The 18,294-nt window shown below is 38.8% G+C and overlaps 1 protein-coding gene across 2 annotated transcripts in view; it reads right to left on the bottom strand.

Moving 5' to 3' along the window:
* Nucleotides 1–1,065: 1,065 nt before the first annotated feature.
* The window catches only part of MGAT4A (alpha-1,3-mannosyl-glycoprotein 4-beta-N-acetylglucosaminyltransferase A), a 112,333-nt gene continuing 95,104 nt past the window's right edge, over nucleotides 1,066–18,294 (bottom strand). For both annotated transcript variants that reach the window (XM_077749371.1, XM_077749372.1), the window contains exons 10-15: nucleotides 16,837–16,944; nucleotides 16,523–16,716; nucleotides 12,032–12,110; nucleotides 11,324–11,390; nucleotides 2,260–2,372; nucleotides 1,066–2,155 (exon numbers count right to left, since the gene is read on the bottom strand). In XM_077749371.1, coding sequence (XP_077605497.1) covers nucleotides 2,129–2,155; nucleotides 2,260–2,372; nucleotides 11,324–11,390; nucleotides 12,032–12,110; nucleotides 16,523–16,716; nucleotides 16,837–16,944 — 588 coding nt within the window. In that variant the 3' untranslated portion in view covers nucleotides 1,066–2,128. The remainder of the gene's footprint in view (nucleotides 2,156–2,259; nucleotides 2,373–11,323; nucleotides 11,391–12,031; nucleotides 12,111–16,522; nucleotides 16,717–16,836; nucleotides 16,945–18,294) is intronic.

Here is an 18,294-nt window from a genome sequence, read left to right as displayed (position 1 = left end):
CCACGTGCCAGACACTGTCCCAGGAGCTACGAGGCACTGGTAACAGTTCACGGGGAGGAGTGCACAGGAGAGTTTCTGAACGGTGGGTCAGATTTGGCTCTGAGTATTCTTGGGAATGGGAGGGGTGAGCTAAGCCTGGCAGGGGAGGCTGAGCATGAAAACAGGGAAAGGCTGGCTACTAAGGTTTGTCAGCCTCAAGACAGAAGCCCTACCAAATGGCGACGCGCTGTGACAACTGTCACCTCCCTCGATTTTCAGAGCACGGCTTTCTCTCTAAAGTCAGAGTGTCCTACTGTGGAAGCAGGGAAACAAGAGGGTGTCTCAACCCACTTCCAGAGCTTCCCCCTGGACCCTCACTTGTCACAGCAGTCATTTAGTATCTGAGGCAGCTGCCAAAATTCTGTAATGAAAGGTTAGTTTTTTAAATGAAATCTGCCTGCAGGCATCAGGCCAGGGAACTGTGAGGACAAAATCAAAAGTAAATTTAAGAAAAAGGAAAAGTAAATTTTAAAAACCCAATCAAGATTTTTAACTGACTCTGACATAAAGCGTAACTCTTTAATCAAGAAAAGTAACTAACGGTGATTCGGACAGGAGGAATGGACAGCTGTACCCTTTCAGGGTTTCCCAACACCTTTCCCCCCGGCCATGCCATCTGGACAAGAAGCTTGTCTGGAAGCTCCTGGTGCAGGATCCTGGGTGACCACACGAAGCTCCTCCAGACCAGAGGCAACCGGGGGGAACCTCCAGCCGCCCGAGGCTTCAGCCACTGGCTAGTCTGAGGTCCAGGATCAGTCTCTGCACATCCGTAACCCACCTGCACCCCGCCTGAGGCACACCAGACTGCCTGGGAACTGATGCTGATAATGTAGAACTTTTTAAAAGTAAAATACTTTTGTAAAGACTGCTGATTGCTAAGGCTGATATTTTTGTTTACAGTAGTAATAACATTTGGAATTACATGTTTAAGAGTAATAAATACTCTTCAGATATAAATTTACTTGTAAGTGTATAATGCAATAGAATAAATCATTTTGGAAAGACATACAACTGCTACAATACCTCTCCCTAAAAACCAATTATTACAATTTTATTTTTCTTTAAAATTAAGTGATTTTGACTCATACAATAACATTACCTAGAAAACATTTTGTCAGAACTCATAAAATGGTTGCAGATACAAAAGGATAGACAAGAGATAATGAATCTAACTCATGGAGTAAAGACAAAGATTAAAAGAGAAAAAAGAGTCTGTCATCTTACATTTCAGAGGGAATGTAATGAGTTGAGTCCATGGTAATTTGGGTTGAAGGTATGACCCCTCCACATTAAAATTTATCAGACTGATTTTTTACACCATAAACAGTATAGTAAAATAACCCTCAAGAAGGACATTGGTCTTTAAAATCTTGGCTTTAAGGAATGACAAATGCCTTTGAAAATATTTTGTTCAGAATCACTGCGATTATAAAAGTACTTCAGTTAGGAAATCAATCTAGAATCATTCTTAAATGGCAGTGCATTTGAAAAATGGCATTAATTTGTAATGTTTGCATTTCCAAAGAAAAATATAGAAAGAACTTAAAAAAGCAAGGTAACTTTCCAAAAAAAGTATTGATTCAAAAATTTACTGCACAAAAATATGTACTTCTTAAATGTTTCTAATAAATTAACTCCATAACATTTTTATGTATATTTATATATTTATATATATATAATCCCTGATAATCTATAAAAGAGGGTCTATAATAGTAAAATAAATGAACTTCAAAAGTACCCCCTTCATAAAATGTATTTAACATTAATTTTTCTCAAATTTAAGGAATGTAACAATATGTACAACTCTTATGTATTAGTATAGTACCAAAAATAGTACAAGTCGTATTAACAGGCTGTCGTAACTGTAAAATGTTTTGAGTCAAGTTAAAATTGGAGGACAGCTTAGGTTCGAATGAATGCAATTACCCATGGGGGGTTCACTTTCCAAGTGGAAATGACAATCATCTTATCTACAGTAGATTTCACAAGAGGTAGTGTTCAAGTGTAAAAAAAAAAAAAAAGTACATGCTTAACTATCTTTAATTAACAAATTCACAGGAAAAAAATGTACTGGATTCTTAGCAGATGATCAGTTGGCGACTTTTTTAATATGAATCTGAAATACAAAATAATGAGAAGTACAATAAAGGCCTTAGACATGAAATCAAAATGTCATAAAAAATGTACAATCTTTTTCACCGATTTAGCATATTGTCTTACCTCGTTAAGAATGGCCCAAACAGCAGAATTTTGAATGACTGAAAGGCGAAAGGCTGAAATGGGGTTTAGACTGGGATCCACCATTCCTTCGGCAACACCATTCTCAAATTTTCCTTCAAAATAAAAATCAACACACATTGGAGAGACTGAAATAAGTACACATAGAATATCACTGACTTAAAGAAGGAAAGAAAAACACCAAAGTATTTCCAGTGGATGTCTTTACACAGGGCCTGGTGAATTTTTTCCCTCCTTTCTACTTTTATTCAACTTTTTTTTTTTTTTTTTTACAAAGAGTTTATTGTCAAGTTGGTTTCCATATAACACCCAGTGCTCATCCCCACAAGTGCCCTCCTCCATGCCCATCTCCCCTCTCGCCCCCACATCCACCAGTCCTGTTTGTTTCTCAGTATTCAAGAGTCTCTCATGGTTTGCCTCTCTCCCTTTCCCCCACCATTTCCCCCCTTCTTCTCCCCCATGGTCCTCCGTTAAGTTCCTCCTAATCCTCCTATACGTGCAAACATATGATATTTGTCCTTCGCTCCCTGACTTATTTCGCTCAGCGTAACACCCTCAAGGTCCATCCATGTTGCTACACATGGCCAGATTTCATTGTTTCTCATTGCCATGTAGTATTCCATGGTATAGATAAACCACCTCTTCTTGATCCATTCGTCCGTTGATGGACACTTAGGGTCTGTCCATGTTTTGGCTATTGTGGAGAGTGCTGCTATGAACACTGGGGTACATGTGCTCCTATGCCTCAGCATTTCTGTATCCCTTGGGTAAATTCCTATCAACTTTCAAATTTTTCATGAAGTAGTGTAGGCTTTCATTAGAAGCAAGCTATTAAAACAGGCAGAGCTCTGCTTTTTTCTTATTGCAAATTAAGACATTTATTTGTTCTTGCATCAAAGATGTTTTAACATGCAGGTTTTTAACAAAATGTGACTTAACCAAACCTTACCAAGGTATACGCTATACCATCACTCAGTCTGACTCCTCTGAGGGTTAAGTCAGTAACAACATATTTCAATGCTTTTAGACATACATACAATGGATGGCCTTAGAGCAGGGGCTCAATCTTTATGTATTCTTTCCAAGGTCACATCTAGAAGGAATTACCAAGTGATACCTCTAGGCAGATCTAATACAAAACTCCATTATAAGTGACAAGCTAAAAAAGCTCTCTTTAGGGATAGGACCAAGAAGTTGTATAAAAAGGCAACATGCTCTGTACCCACTTTTTCTTGCTGTGAGGAATATTTTTAAAACAACAACAAAAAGCTGCTGAAAAAGAAAAATGGTGTGTTCTTGGCCACATTTCTCTAAGCCAGGAACTGGCAACCCTTTTCTTATAATAAAGGGTAGATAGGGGCGCCTAGATGGCTCGGTTGGTTTAAGCATCTGATTCTTGATTTCAGCTCAGGTCACCATCTCATAGTTCATGGGATCAAGCCCCACATCAGGCTCTGTGCTGACAGCATGGAGCCTGCTTGGGATTCTCTCCCCTCTCGCTCTCTCTGCCCCTCTCTGGCTTGTGCATGCAACTCTCTCTAAAAATAAACAAACATTAGGAAAAAAAAATAAAGGGCAGACAGTAGATATTTGGGGCTTTGTGGACCAAGAGGAAAATTAAAGATACCAGGTTGGTACTGATACAGAGAAAAAATTTTCCAGTTTTTATTGATGAAATTCATGTTATAATAACTACCACTGAGTTCGTCTTTTGCTAATGCACGTGTATTAAGGAGAACATAATTCCTTTTGCAGGGGTTAACATTTTAGTTCACTGGGATTCAAGGTGATCCTCATCAAAATCGACTGCAATTGTTCATCTGTTAAAGTGGATCTATAATGAGATTTTAGTTACTCTACCTTGGATATTTCCTTTCACACAGCCTACATACTGCAAAATACTGACATCAGTCCACAAGCACATGATTTTAATGGAACATATTCATCACTTAGAAGGTATTTATGGAATTCCATTAGGTTCTTCTCCTTGATATTTGCCTTGTGTCACCACATTGCAGATGAGTCACTTTCAAGCAAAAGTTCTGTGGAAGCTCCTTGATTAGTTTGATATTACTTGTAGTTCAAATAATAATTGTCATCAGTGATGACCGAAATACAAGATTTGCATGTGGTACTATTCTGTCTTATAATTTTAGGTTGGATGAAGAGACACTATCAAGTTTGCAGGAAACACCAATTTTCAAAGAGAGAATAGTGGTTGAGGGAAGTTCTTGTCACTGGGAAAATTTTCAATCTTGTTGAAGTTAAAAAAAAAGTTTCAGAAAAAAAAAAAAGTTTCGTTTTTCACAAAAAAAGTGTGATCAGTGCTAGGCCCCGGAACTGCTATACAGTACCTACCACAAGTCATGCTCTTCAGTTCCTATTTCTAACACAAGTTCACAGAAATGATTATGGCAAAGTCCATGAGACTGAATGGATGTTCACTGCTGATGCTGCTGGTTCAATACAGTAAAGATGCAGGTGCACCTGCTGGCTCAGTCGGTTAAGCATCCTGCTCTTGGTTTCAATTCAGGCCATGATCCCATCTTTGTGGCTTCAAGTCCCGAGTTGGGCTCTGTGCTGACGGCACAGAGCCTGCTTGGAATTCTCTCTCCCCACCTCCCCCACCCCTCCCCTGCTCTCTATCTTAAATGAAATAAACTTAAAAAAAAAATAATGATGCATGGCAGATTCAAGTATTTCCTTTAAAGTACCTGATGAACAATAAAATAAATAACCAGAGGCTAAAAACACCCTACATTTTCACAAGCTTTGTAAATTTACCCAAGTAAGCTTTCTTTTTCATACATATTTTTACCACCATTCGCTGTAACACATCCTGGCAGATTCCACTTTAGGCGGTACTCGATTTGTGTTTTCTCATCTTGTTTGAAAATATTCTTGCCTGTACTTGGTGCCATGCAGACTTTTCAGAGGCCAATTCTTCAGTCACTTCAAGCTTGGCATTGACTCCAAATAACAACTGGGCAGTACCAGTTAATATCTGTCAACTTATCAAGAGCCAAGAAAATAATTTGCTTTGTTTTTTTGACTAATATCATTCCCATGTCTTCAATTCTTCAAGGAATTGTTGCCAAAAACTTGATGGTCTTAAAAAAATATTTTTTAATGTTTATTTACTTTTGAAAGGGAAAGACAAGAGTGCGAATGGGGGAGGGGCAGAGAGAGAGGGAGACACAGAATCTGAAGCAGGTTCCAGGCCCCGTGTTGTCAGCACAGAGCGGGACACAGGGCTTGAACCCACAACTGTGAGATCATGACCTGAGTTGAAATCAGATGCTTAACTAACTGAGCCACCCAGATGGTCTTAAATAAGGTTACTTTATCTGCACATGTATCTTTGGCTGCTCCAATTAAATACGACTTAACTCACTATTGGTAACTGATTTTACTTACTTGGCTAACACACAAGCCATTTTGAAATTCACTTTGGTTATAGCCTCATCTGAATTTTTTATTTTTGTGAAGAAATTATGCTGTAATAAAATATTCTAATTTTCTGAACATTGTGTTCCTGTGAGTTGGGAATATTGTGAGTGTTTAGAACAGTAATGTCTTCTCTAGCACTGCTATTGCATCACTGCCTAATAACCACAACAATCTGCCATCTGATTTTGTGAAATAATCCCCATTTCAGTTGTTAAAAAGCACTGACATTCAAAGTCCACTTCTACTGTTTTGACATGATGGGTAAGTACTGGTCATTTTTTTAAAAAATGTTATACTACGGTGGTGTGTGGGTGTGTGTGGACTAGAAACTGTCAAATTATGGGGCACCTGGATGGCTCAGTCAGTTAAGCATCTGACTTCAGCTCAGGTCATGATCTCACTGTGAATTCAAGCCCTGCGTCGGACTCTGTGCTGACAGCTCAGAGCCTAGAGCCTGTTTCAGAATCTGTCTCTCCCTCTCTCTCTGCCCCTTCCTCACCTGCACTCTGTCTCTCTTGCTCTCACTCTCTCAAAAGTAAACATTAAAAAAAAAGAAACTGTCAAATTATGGATGTATCACTGCTACTTGGAGTGCACTGGAGTGTCAAGTGGAAGCAATCAGTGCACCACCTCAATCTCTATGGCAACTACTTGCTCACCTCTGCTGTTGTAGCATAAAAGCACACAGACGGGGGCGCCTGGCTGGCTCAGCTGGTTAAGCATCTGGCTGTTGATTTCGGCTCAGGTCATGATCTCACCATTGTGAGACTGAGTCCTGTGTGTCGGCTCTGTGGTGACATCGCAGAGCCTGCTTGGAATTCTATCTCTCCTCTCTCTCTGCCCCTCCCCTGCTTGTGCTGTTTGTCTGTCTCTCTCAATATAAATAAACATTAAAAAGATTTTTAAAGAAAGCACATAGACAATATGTAAATAAATAAGCATGGATGTGTTCCAATAAAGTTTTATTTATGGATGCTGAAATTTAAATTTTTTATAATTTTTATATGCCACAATATATAATCCATTTTTTCAAACCATTTAAAAATAAAAATGAAAAAAAGATGTTAAACATTCTAAGCTCATGGTCCATTCAAAAACAGGAAGTGAGGTAGAAAAACCAGGAAGTGGGCCAGATATGGCCCATGGGCTATCATTTCCTCATTATTCAGCAGTCTATTCTAGAGTTTTACAATCTAATGATTAGGCTCTTAGTAAGATGAGATATGTTCAAAGTGAAAACCATACCAGAGAAGACTTGCATTCATACGTATAAGAAATACTAAGTATATTAACTTCCAAAGTAATCTGTTTATTAAAAAATTATTAACACACTGTTTCATAAAAGCATGTCCACATTTTGGGGCTGGACTGGGGTAGGGAGCATATGCTACCAAAAGTATTACTGAATTATTAAATTAGATGGGGGATTTAGGGCTGAAAAATACTGTGAAACTGAAAACACTTAATGAGATATCATACTGTCATCTGATGAGCTCATTAGAAAAATTATCTAACAATATAACTGGCCTCATTCAAACACATTCACCCAGCAATATTATCCTGCAGACATACTCTCACACGTCCAAAAAGAATATATATGTATCACAGCAAATAATGCAAACCACCACCCATTGCTAGGTGACTGGCCATATCAATTATGATGTGCTAACACTAGGGAATACTAGGCAGCCAATTAAAAGACTGAAGAAAGAATACAAAGAACAAAGTAACAATGAAGATAATGTATAAAGAACTACTTGCATTCACAATGTAGAGAAACTCCCTACATGTGCAGCAGAGTTCAAACCAGCATTGTTTATAACGGCAAAAAAGAAAAAAAAAAAAGGAAAGAAAATGAAAACAAGAGAACAGTGATACATTCATCCATGAAAATGTGCACAGCGGTGAAAATGATGGAATTGTAGATACATGCACATACAAGGATGAACCTCACGATGGTGAGAGACAACATGCTGCAGGCTACAGAACGGTACCGTTTATCTCAAATTTAAGGACAAGCAAAATAACACTGTGCTTTGTTCAGGAATATATCCTAATGTGCACTAGAAGTGTACGTGCAAATAGTAACCGCAAAATGTATGACAGCAGTTACCCTTGGTGGAAAGAGAAAAGAAGATATTAGGAAGAACAACTGAACTGGCAAATCTTAAACTAGATACACAGATATTCATTCAATTACTATTTGTATCTTCTGTGCATCTGAAATAGAACAACTTTTTAGAATGTTCATTTTCCATATGTATTTGGTCAGTGAGAAGATGCAGAAAAACATCACAGAGTATGTATGTTATCTGTGTGTGACTGTGTTTTTAAAGAAAATACTCATATATTTTTATTTATGAACAGAATACTTCTGGAAGGACACAAATCATCATTGGAACTACTCTGGGAAATACTGGGTAGGGGGGAAAAGAAGAGGGAGGGAGACTTAACTTTAGGCTTTTAAATTTGTATTTGGTACCATGTGTGTGTACTATCTTTCCAAATTACAAATTTAACTTTTGTCCTTAACCCGGCGGCCTGATAGGTCAGCATTAAAGGAAAGGAAAGAAGGGGAAAATGAAGGAGGAAATTACTAAAGAGCACCTAGAATTCCCAAACTCTGGCCCTGGGCAGGACTTCCAAGGTCAGGCCCCCTGTGGCCCTACTGCTGCACCCTGACCGGAGGTCCATCCCTTCCTTCCAGTGTTTCCCTGGAAAGGCTCTTCTCCTCACAACTTGGGTTTCGAAAGAAAACAAGACTGTCCTTAGCTATGATTCCACACCATCCACCCTACCCCACCCTCAGCCATCAGGTTTCTCTAACTGCCAGCTGACTATTTAGTTTTCAGCAACACCTTCCAGCATAAATTGCTGCATGCTCTGATCCAATTAAATCCAGGGCCCTATGTAGGGCCAGTCTTTGTGGCTTGTTCCCACCTAGGAAGGCTCTTATTAGCTATAGATCTCTTTCCCTGGTTCTCTCTCTCTCAAACTTCTGGATGGGCTACAATTTAACTTGAATATAGCTACCAGTGTCCTCCTAATTGCTTACCACAAAAACGTGCCTTGTATTCCACAGAGCCNAAGCACTTTTTCCTTCATTTTTTAATCCCATGTGTATTTCAAATGCAATCCGTATGTTACTGATTCATTTACACTTAACTCACCAAAAATGCTGGTTGGGATGAATTAGTCGATGCCCAAGGAGAAGTATGGTCCCCTTTTAAAGATGATTTTAGGAACCTTTCCCCCACCCCCACCCCCACCTTCATTCTGTGTCAAGCAAGTTAGTCTCCTCAGGGAGAGCTACCAAGTGTGTGCTCTGACGGCCCTACTCTCCCGGAGAACAGCTCTGCACCACAGCTCAAGGGTTTGGGCAGGGACGGCAGCCCACTTCCCTTGGAGCAACGCCCTGCGCTTACGAGTACGTTGCCGGGTTGTAGCAGTAGCCCCTCGTTCTCCTGGCTTCTCTCTCCCAGTGTGCTGGGGTGAGTGAGTTCAAGTGAGCATGAGCAGGACCACTCCTGCCCGGCTGTGCCTGGAGCAGTTTCAGCCCCGTATTGGAGGTTAGGAAGAGGAAGGAGCCTCACACCTCTCAGCCGCACTGTTTCTACAATATGGAGTTGAGGATGAGGGCAGACGCTGGCGGCCTGCCTGCCCTTGCTGGTGAGGAGCCACAGCCCTACAGCGGGAGAAGGGAGTCTAGTGCTCTCGGCTGCACCTGCAGAGCAGAACTCCGTTCAGCCTCACCGAGCTTGGGCTGTGTGGGTGTGGAGGGGGTCAGGTCTCTCATGCCACAGACTCTTAGTGTTCTTACTGAGATTCAGATTTTCATGACTAAACGTTTCTCCATCTGCTGTATTTTTAAAAAAATACTTTTCACCAGCTATGGCTGTTTAGCTAGGGGGAAGGTCTGTGCAGTTATTCCACTAACGCATACTTAGGGGAGCAGAATTTTTGGTATTCAGTTGAAAAAGATCAGCTGTTCTGTTTCTGATGTACCTTTCTGTTACACAAGGCCCTAGGCTGGATGATCTCTCAGTCCGAAACAAGTTCTAACCAAGTATGTTCAGTTCCACACAAGTATGAGTTGATGTTTTAGATGGTCAATATCTTAAAATTATTGCAGCGATACTTCATAGAGATGGCTCAATTTCCTCTTTTTCCTAATCTAGAACAGAACTTTCTCATAAACTGAACAACTGACAGGTAATAGGGTTAATATAGGTCTTGTATATGCAGCCAATTTATGTACATGTCTAGAAGTGAGCTAAGATATAACTCAAATATGAAAATAATTAAACTCCTCTATCCACCAAAACAATACACAAATTAGGGTTATTGTACAAACCTTGTAGCAGAAACAATGATACCAAAGGTAAAACTGCTCTAGAGTTTTAAGAATGGGCCTGTCCTGCATGCCTACAATGTAAACTTGCCAACATTCTCTTCTGCCAGCCACAAAGAAGGGCATTAATTTGTTTTAAGTAAAGGGAAATACATAATCATTCACTGAGTTGACACCTAGCAAGTGAAAGGCACTACATTAAGTGCAGGAGACACGTGAGGGACAACGTTCAGCCCTTCCCCCAGCGGGCGCACGGGGCTGCGCTGCGGCATAGGAAGATTATGCTGCAAAGGCGCATATACTGGGTAAGAAGAGCAGAGGAGAGGGGGCAACTACAGTGTTTTATAAAGAACGAGAAAGCATTCATGGGAGAAATGCCAATCGATCACTTCAAGTGGACAAAATGGCCTGAAATGTGGCTGCACATAAAAGCAGAGAGCATTCTCCAGTCCTAAGACTAAACGGAAAGCAACAAGACATGAAAGTGGATGGAAGCTAAGGACTCTGATAATGGCTAACATAATGGTAATATCTACATTTTGAAAGGTAACTGCAATGACTCTGTGGAAAGCCAGCGACAGGACCCAGGGAGATGCCGTCCTTCTCTGGCCCAGAGATGGAGGCTGAGCCTACAGCACTGTCACACGTGAGGCGACTCTGCATTCACATACAGACCTATCTTATGCTAACGGACAGTAAAAGGGGGTGAGTGTACAGGGTGCCTCCCAAGGTTAGGCTTAGGCAGCCAGATGAACAGTGACAGCAAAAACCACGGTGACCAAAAGAAATGGCTGTATTACAGATGCTCAGAGTAGGCGGCTGTGTGGCCTCCAGATGGCCAGGTCCAAAAGCGTCTCAAAACAGACCTAATGCTCAGGAGGGAGGCAAGAGGCTAAAGGCATAGATTCTGGCACATAGATGTTGCTGAGACCCTGTGAATGGCGAAGGTCACCCAGTAAGAGACTGTGGAAGGCAGCGGAAGGCAGATTCCCTATCAGAGAGTATCAACAATGAAACAGCAGGTGGAGAAAGAAAGAGGAACCAGCAAATGAACCTTTGATCTGAAACTCTGGTTGGGTCAAGATAATAAAAAAGTCTGTACTAAAACACGAGAATATACCTTGGAGTACATTGGTAATTGTAACCCTAAAGCCGCTTAACATCTGACAAAAGTTTAAAATTCCTTTAGGAGTTAAGTCCAGACAAGTTGAGGATAATTTACCAGTTTAAAGTAGGAGGTATTACCTATTCTGAAATAACCATCTTCTAATCGTTTGTCTTTGGTTTCTTTGCTTATTTCCAAACCTTCACTCTGAAACAGAACAAAAACATTAATTTTGCAAATGATTACTTCTATTTAAAACAGAGCTAATTTACCTTAACAAATAGAAAGGTGGCATTTGTGGTACAGCTGTCTTTAAAAAAGAGAAAATGTCATCTCCGTCTTGAACTTTAAAAAGCCTATCAATACATGTATTCTGTTAACTACCTGAATCTGTACATCAGTGGCTAGAAAATTTTAATTTTAATTAATTTTAAATTTAAACCTATTTAACAGGGCACTATTTTTTATTAAAAATACATACAGTGATGGTGTTAACTTGAAAGAAATCTAAGCACTCCTAAAAGACCAATACATTAATTTTGTGTATTAATCAACAGGCATTAAAACCACATAGGATTTCGGGACTCAAAATATAAATAATAGAGTAAAATGAGGATTCACTTATTTTCCTAGTATGAACTTCCCAGTTATTTTCCAACAGGAAACAAAATGAAGGCTCTTTCTATGAATAAGACAAAGAGGACAATATATTAATGTTCCTTAACAGTGCTCACCACTGAATTCCTGCAATCATGAAAATTTTCCTTCCTTTCCTAATCAAGAATAACCTCAAGCTAAGTCTACTGATCTTAGTTCTTAAGAAAAATCAGGGGAAAAAACAGGCATACCTTTAAAGGCAAAACTTCCACAGTTGTGTTTAGCAGAATATCTCCTGGATGTTCTTGGTTGCCACTATGGAACAAATAACTGAAAATACAAACATAAAAATAAAAATATGAGTCAGAGTAGACTTTAAGAAGACTCAGGAAGATGGCCTTCCTCCGATAAGCTTTATCAACAGGCTCTGCCTACAAAGCTGACAGCACCAGAACTAGCGAGGGCACATTACGTACTCGGAATAGTTGTCGGAAGCTTCAAACCTTAAGGACACAACCCTTAGGTGATGTGCTAATTCCTTCCATCAGAAGGGGCATGTTTGTTGCTCAACCAGTAATAATTAACTAGTAATGTATTTAACAGATTTTTTTTTAAGGACAGTTTTATGTTGCTCACTCCTTTAAATATATAAACCTCTCAAGAGGAATGAATAATCAAAGCTGCAGCACCTATTTAATACTACTGTATCTTGTATCAGAGAAAACGTTTACTGGACAGCCGTGATCCATGGCAAATTCAAAGACTAGCTTTATCCAATACGAATAATTCTAGTATTAGTAGTCCGAAAGTAAATTAACCAATTCCAAATATCTGAATCATTCTACTTATCGGTACAAAAAAACATTTGAAAGATGACTACGATAAATCTAAAATCCTCTCTGGGTATGAGAATAATATCCTCAGGCTCTGATATCCTGAAAATTAATGTGCATATGTAAGTGGGCATGGGAGGTGGTAAAAATCAGACAGGGTATGCAAAGCATATCTAAATCTAACCCTAAAACTTAAGTTTAGCAAAGTTAAATGGTTAAAGTTTATACTTAGAGTCAGAAAGACCTGGATCCAAATTCTAGGACTCTCACTTAATACAATTTTCACTTTTAGCAAGTTACATTAGCTTCCTGAGCCTGGGTTTCCTCTGTAGGGTGCAGAGAGTCCTACATACCTCATGTGACTATAGCAAGGAGGGGTTATGAGCTGACAAAGGCTTTGCATATTAAAAATACCCAGCAAGGAACAGTTACAGACTGGCTAGGATATAGTATGTTATCTGTGGGCAAAAATCACCTGTGATGAAACCTGATTTTCAAATGTTACACAGGGCAGGGCAACCTCTAAGATTAACTCCCTCTAAGCTACAGCAAAAATTAATTCCAACATTTTCAGATGAGAGACACTTTTTTAAAAGGCATCTTTGATTCAGAATGCTGCTTCCTAGCTATGGGCCACTCATTATTTCAGCTGCAGATGCAACAGTAATAAGGGACTGGGGAAGCCACTTCTAAGTTAGAAGAGAAGGATGGACAGAACTTGTAGTGTAGACAGACTGATTCACAGACGTTCACTATGTGATAGCTTATAGTGAAAAACGCAATACCACCTACAACGTTTAACATTAGAAGAAGTAAATGATGGTACAGCCACCCAATGGGATACTGTGCAACCATTAAAATGTTTACGAATGTCTTATAACAGGATCATAATGGAAAATATAAGACACAAAATTACATACAGACCATGATGGTTTTCAAAGTAAAAAGTAGACAGAAGTACCAAGAAAAATGTGGCAATAAGGTCACAGTGGTGGTGTTGAGCTGTGATTTTTTTCCCCTAATTATTCCTATTTTAAAATTTTTATACAATCAAAACATTTTTATATAGTCAGAAAACACTGTCCCTAACATTTCATTTATGTACTCATAGATACAACTTCTGCTTTACCCTTTATCAGCAAATAAGTTATTGTGCAAGTCGAAAAGTGATTCCTTTTCTCTATTCTAGGAAGGGTGGGTCTCTCCGAGAACTCTTATTCATACGGACTCTGATTTTAAAAGAATTGTGTTTTACTATAAATGTATTCTCACTGGGGCAAGTAAAATTACTTTAAAGAGGTTTATTGCAAATATATTTGTTAAGAGATGTGATCTCCAGGGGTACCTGGGTGGCTCAGGTGGCTAAGCGTCCAACTTTGACTCAGAGCATGATCTGACAGTTCATGGATTTGAGCCCCACATTAGGCTCTGTGCTGACAGCTCAGAGCCTGTGCTTGCTTCAGATTCTGTGTCTCCCTCTCTTTGCCCCTCCCCTGCTCATGCTCTCTCTCTCAAAAATAAAGAAACATTAAAAAAAATTTTTTTTAAAAAAAGAAAAGAAATGTGATCACCCATATGAGTTCTTGAGCAGATTCTTTGCTGGCACTATTTTAATTTGTTAAAAATAAACCAACAGTATGGTTTAAGACTATTTTTATTTATGAGATGAAAGAAAATTGTTTGTAAAAGAAGATAACTCTTCTTTAGAATATTTTGAGTACAGTCGACATACAATGTTACATTAGTTTCAGGTGTACAGCATAGAGATTTAACTTCTCTGTTAATGCTGTGCTCACAAGTGTAGCTACCACGTGCCACCACACAGTATCACAATATTACAATATCACTGACTATATTTCTAATGCCATGCCTTTTATTCCAGTGACTTATTCATTCCATAACTGGAAGCCTGTATCTCCCACACTCCTTCACCATTTTGCCCATCCCCCACCATCTCCCCTGGCAACTGGTTTGTTTTCTGTATTTACAGGTCTGATTCTGGTTTTTGTTTAATTGTGGGTTTTTGTTTGTTTGCTTGCCACAGATTCCACTTATGAGTGGAATTATATGGTATTTATCTCAGTCTAACTTATTTCACTTAGCATAATAACTCTACGTCCAACCATGTTGTCACTAATAAGATCTCATTCTTTATGTGGGTATGTAATATTCCCTTCTGTGTATATATACACACTGTATTTTCCTATCCATTTGTCTACTGATGGACAGTTGGGTTGTTTCCATATCTTGGCTATTGTAAATAATGCTGCAACAAACATGGGGTGCATATATCTTTTCGAATTAGTGTTTTCCTTTTTGGGGGGTAAATAGCCAGCAGTGGCATTATTGGAGCACACTGTATTTCTCTTTTTAATTTTGGGGGGAACCCCCATATTGTTCTGCAGAGCGGCTGCACCAGTCAGCATTCCAACAGTGCACGAGAGTTCCTTTTTCTCCACATCCTCACCAACACCTGTTATTTGTCATTTTTCTTTTTGCTATTCTAACTGGTATGAGGTAATATCTCATGTTTTGACTTGCATTTCCCTGATGATTACTGACATATCTTTTCGTGCATCTGTTGGGTATCTGTAAGTCATCTTTGGAAAAATGTCTATTCAGGTACTCTGCCCATTTTTTAATCAAATTACTTATTTTTTGGTGGCAAGTTATAGAAGTTCTATTATGTATTTTAGATATTAACCCCTTATTAGATATTTATGACTCTTTTAAGTATGGTAAACATTACCTCAAAGTGCTAAGTATCATGCTATACAGTATGAAAATGAACATTAAGTAACAACAAACAGGGGCGCCTGGGTGGCTTAGTCGGTTAAGCGTCCGACTTTCGCTTAGGTCATGATCTCGCGGTTCATGGTTTCAAGCCCCGCGTCGGGCTCTGTGCTGACTGCCAGCTCAGAGCCTGGAGCCTGTTTCAGAGTCTGTGTCTCCCTCTCTCTCTGACCCTCCCCTGCTCACGCTGTCTCTCTCTCTCTCCTAGAAATAAATAAAACATTAAAAAAAAATTTAAGTAACAATGAACATATTATATGCTCATAAATGTGAAGAATAACGCAGAAATATTTTTATAGATTTTCCCAGTCATAGTCCCATTGCCAGATACAGTTTTACACATTCAAATTTCTCTTTAGAATCAGTTTAGAGTAACAAAATAAAATTAATAAATTTATAACTATGCACTATTTCTGACCACCTTAAATAGAATTATCCCAGATGATTTTGGGCAGGTTCTAAAAATTGGATGCCCACACATGAGAACATGTAACATAATTACATAATTATTTTCCATTCCGAGACTACATTTTAATGTATCACAGACTATCTGGAGAATACACTCAAAACTTAGGAGAGGTAGAAGGAATCATCATTATTAAAAAACAGGGAGAAAAGAGTCCTAAATTTTGTGAAATGAACATAAATTCTGAAAAACACAAAAGGGTTATAAATTCTTCCATGGTCGTGTAAAAGTAATCCAGCATCTATAAACCACTGACCAGGGATAGTCAGAGTCTGTCAAATTTATCATCTCAGCCAAACTGCTAGGTAACTGACCAGCTCTCAGTGAAATCCTAAGGGATAGTCAGGAATAAAGACATGAAAACTAACTTTATATTTTGAGAGTTCCACATAAAAGTAATTTTGAAAAACTACACTAAATGTATGTTCAGAAATACCAATAGAATTTAACAAACACACCAAAGGCTGATATTATATCTGAAAACAATGCACCCATGTGATTACTGAGTTGTAGGAAATAGATTTCATAACCTAGCATTTGGGACCCACTGCCTCCTCATAGCTGTTATACACACAAAAAAGCCATCATAAATCACACATCATTAAGACGTGTATAACTGTAAGACCAAATAGATTTCAATAGTCACTAACCTTTCTACATTGACTGGCTTATCAAATTTGAACAAGATGTAGTCTCCGGCTATTGGGGTTATAGCCCAGAAGAAATCTTCCCCCATGTAAGTTTTCTCCAGTGTATGTCCTTGGTAGACCTTCAAAGAAGTAGATATCTCTGCAGGTGGGTTTACATGGATCTTAAGAAGTAATGGTTTCATGTAATCTTTATCCTAGGAGAAGAGATATGTATGCTATTAAACAACATAGAGCTTATTTATATTTAAGAAGAAGAGCAATAACTATACCCTAAATAACAAACTATACGTGAATGAGAAAAATAAATCACCAACCGTGAGTTTCTGAATTTTGCCTGATAGAGAAGAATGCAGACCAACATGCTGGAAAAGGGAAGGTCTGAAGCGAATTCGTAGATTGGCTTTCTGTCTATCACAATGTTTCTTAAAAAAAAAAAAAAAAAGTTAGCATCACATTGCAAAGTGAAATCTTATCCTCATCAGAAAAAACAGAGGTCTATTGAAAAGAAGGAGGTGCCTTGGTGGCTCAGTCGGTTAAGCATCCAACTTCAGCTCAGGCTGTGAACTCATGGTTTGTGGGTTCAAGCCCCATGTTGGGCTCTGTGCTGACAGCTCAGAGCCTGGAGCCTGCTTTGGATTCTGTGTCTTCCTCTCCCTCTGCCCCTCCCCTTGCTCACACTCTTTCTCTCTCAAAAATAAACATTTAAAAAATGAATATTGAAAAGAAAATCCAACTTAATTTCATAATTTCAAGTCATATTTTTTAAGGATCCTCTTTAAGATTTGCTACCTATTTGATAAAAGGATATGATATGGAAATTTAAAATAAGCACATCTAAGAGAAGAGTTAAGGATTTAATTCCAACCATCTTTCAAGATACGTCAATGTAGATTTAACTTTTTTTTTTTTTTAGTTCATTTATTTTGAGAGAGGGGGAGAGAGAGAATCCCAAGCACTGCCAGTGCGGAGAGTGACATGGGGCTTGATCCCACTGAACCATGAGATCATGACCTGAGCCAAAACCAAGAGCTGGACGCTTACCGACTGAGCCACCCAAGTGCTCTGTAGATTTGACTTTTAATATTAAAATATACATACTCTAAACTAGAGGTTTGGTTCTGATATATAGAATATCTTTAATCGGACAATGAACAATTTGCAAATAATAAAAGGCACATTTTGTGGCATCAAAGTAATCTGAAAATGTGAGACAGTAACTTGCAAGTACATGATATTTAAAGTTCTACAAATTCAACTCAGCACAGTTACAGGATATTTGTGTTTCTAATCGAAGTGTCTCATAGCCCAGACTTCAGATTACACCCTGTCCTCACTCTTGGTCATGGTGTGGGGAACCCATAGTGCCAGCAGGGCTCTCACTCTGGGTTAGTTCAGGACTTCAAGACATCCCCCGCTATTTTGTTAAGCTTTTATAAACTCTTTTCATTTTCAGGGACTTTTATAAGTTCTAGGCCAAGAACATACTGAAAATACATATTTGTAGGTCTTTAATTTGTGAGATATTTCCACTTTGAAAGGCCTCCAATAATTTACTGGGTATTAAAATGCTGCATTTTTCTCAAAAGGTTTTACTTCATTACTATTACTACTAACACTAGAAATAGAGGTAATACAACATTTTATTTGTAAAAATTCAACTACTCAAGTGAAAAGGAGAGGGTGGGGAGAGGATAGGAGAAGAGCAAGGGGTAGGAGGAGGGAAGGTAGGGGACAGAGAAAAGAAACGAACAGTGCCTGAGACCTAGGCCACG

The sequence above is a fragment of the Crocuta crocuta genome, unplaced genomic scaffold, assembly GCF_008692635.1.
Source record: "Crocuta crocuta isolate KB4526 unplaced genomic scaffold, BGI_CrCroc_1.0 scaffold118, whole genome shotgun sequence".
Classification (NCBI taxonomy): domain Eukaryota; kingdom Metazoa; phylum Chordata; class Mammalia; order Carnivora; family Hyaenidae; genus Crocuta; species Crocuta crocuta.
This window is presented reverse-complemented; position numbering and strand designations above follow the sequence as displayed.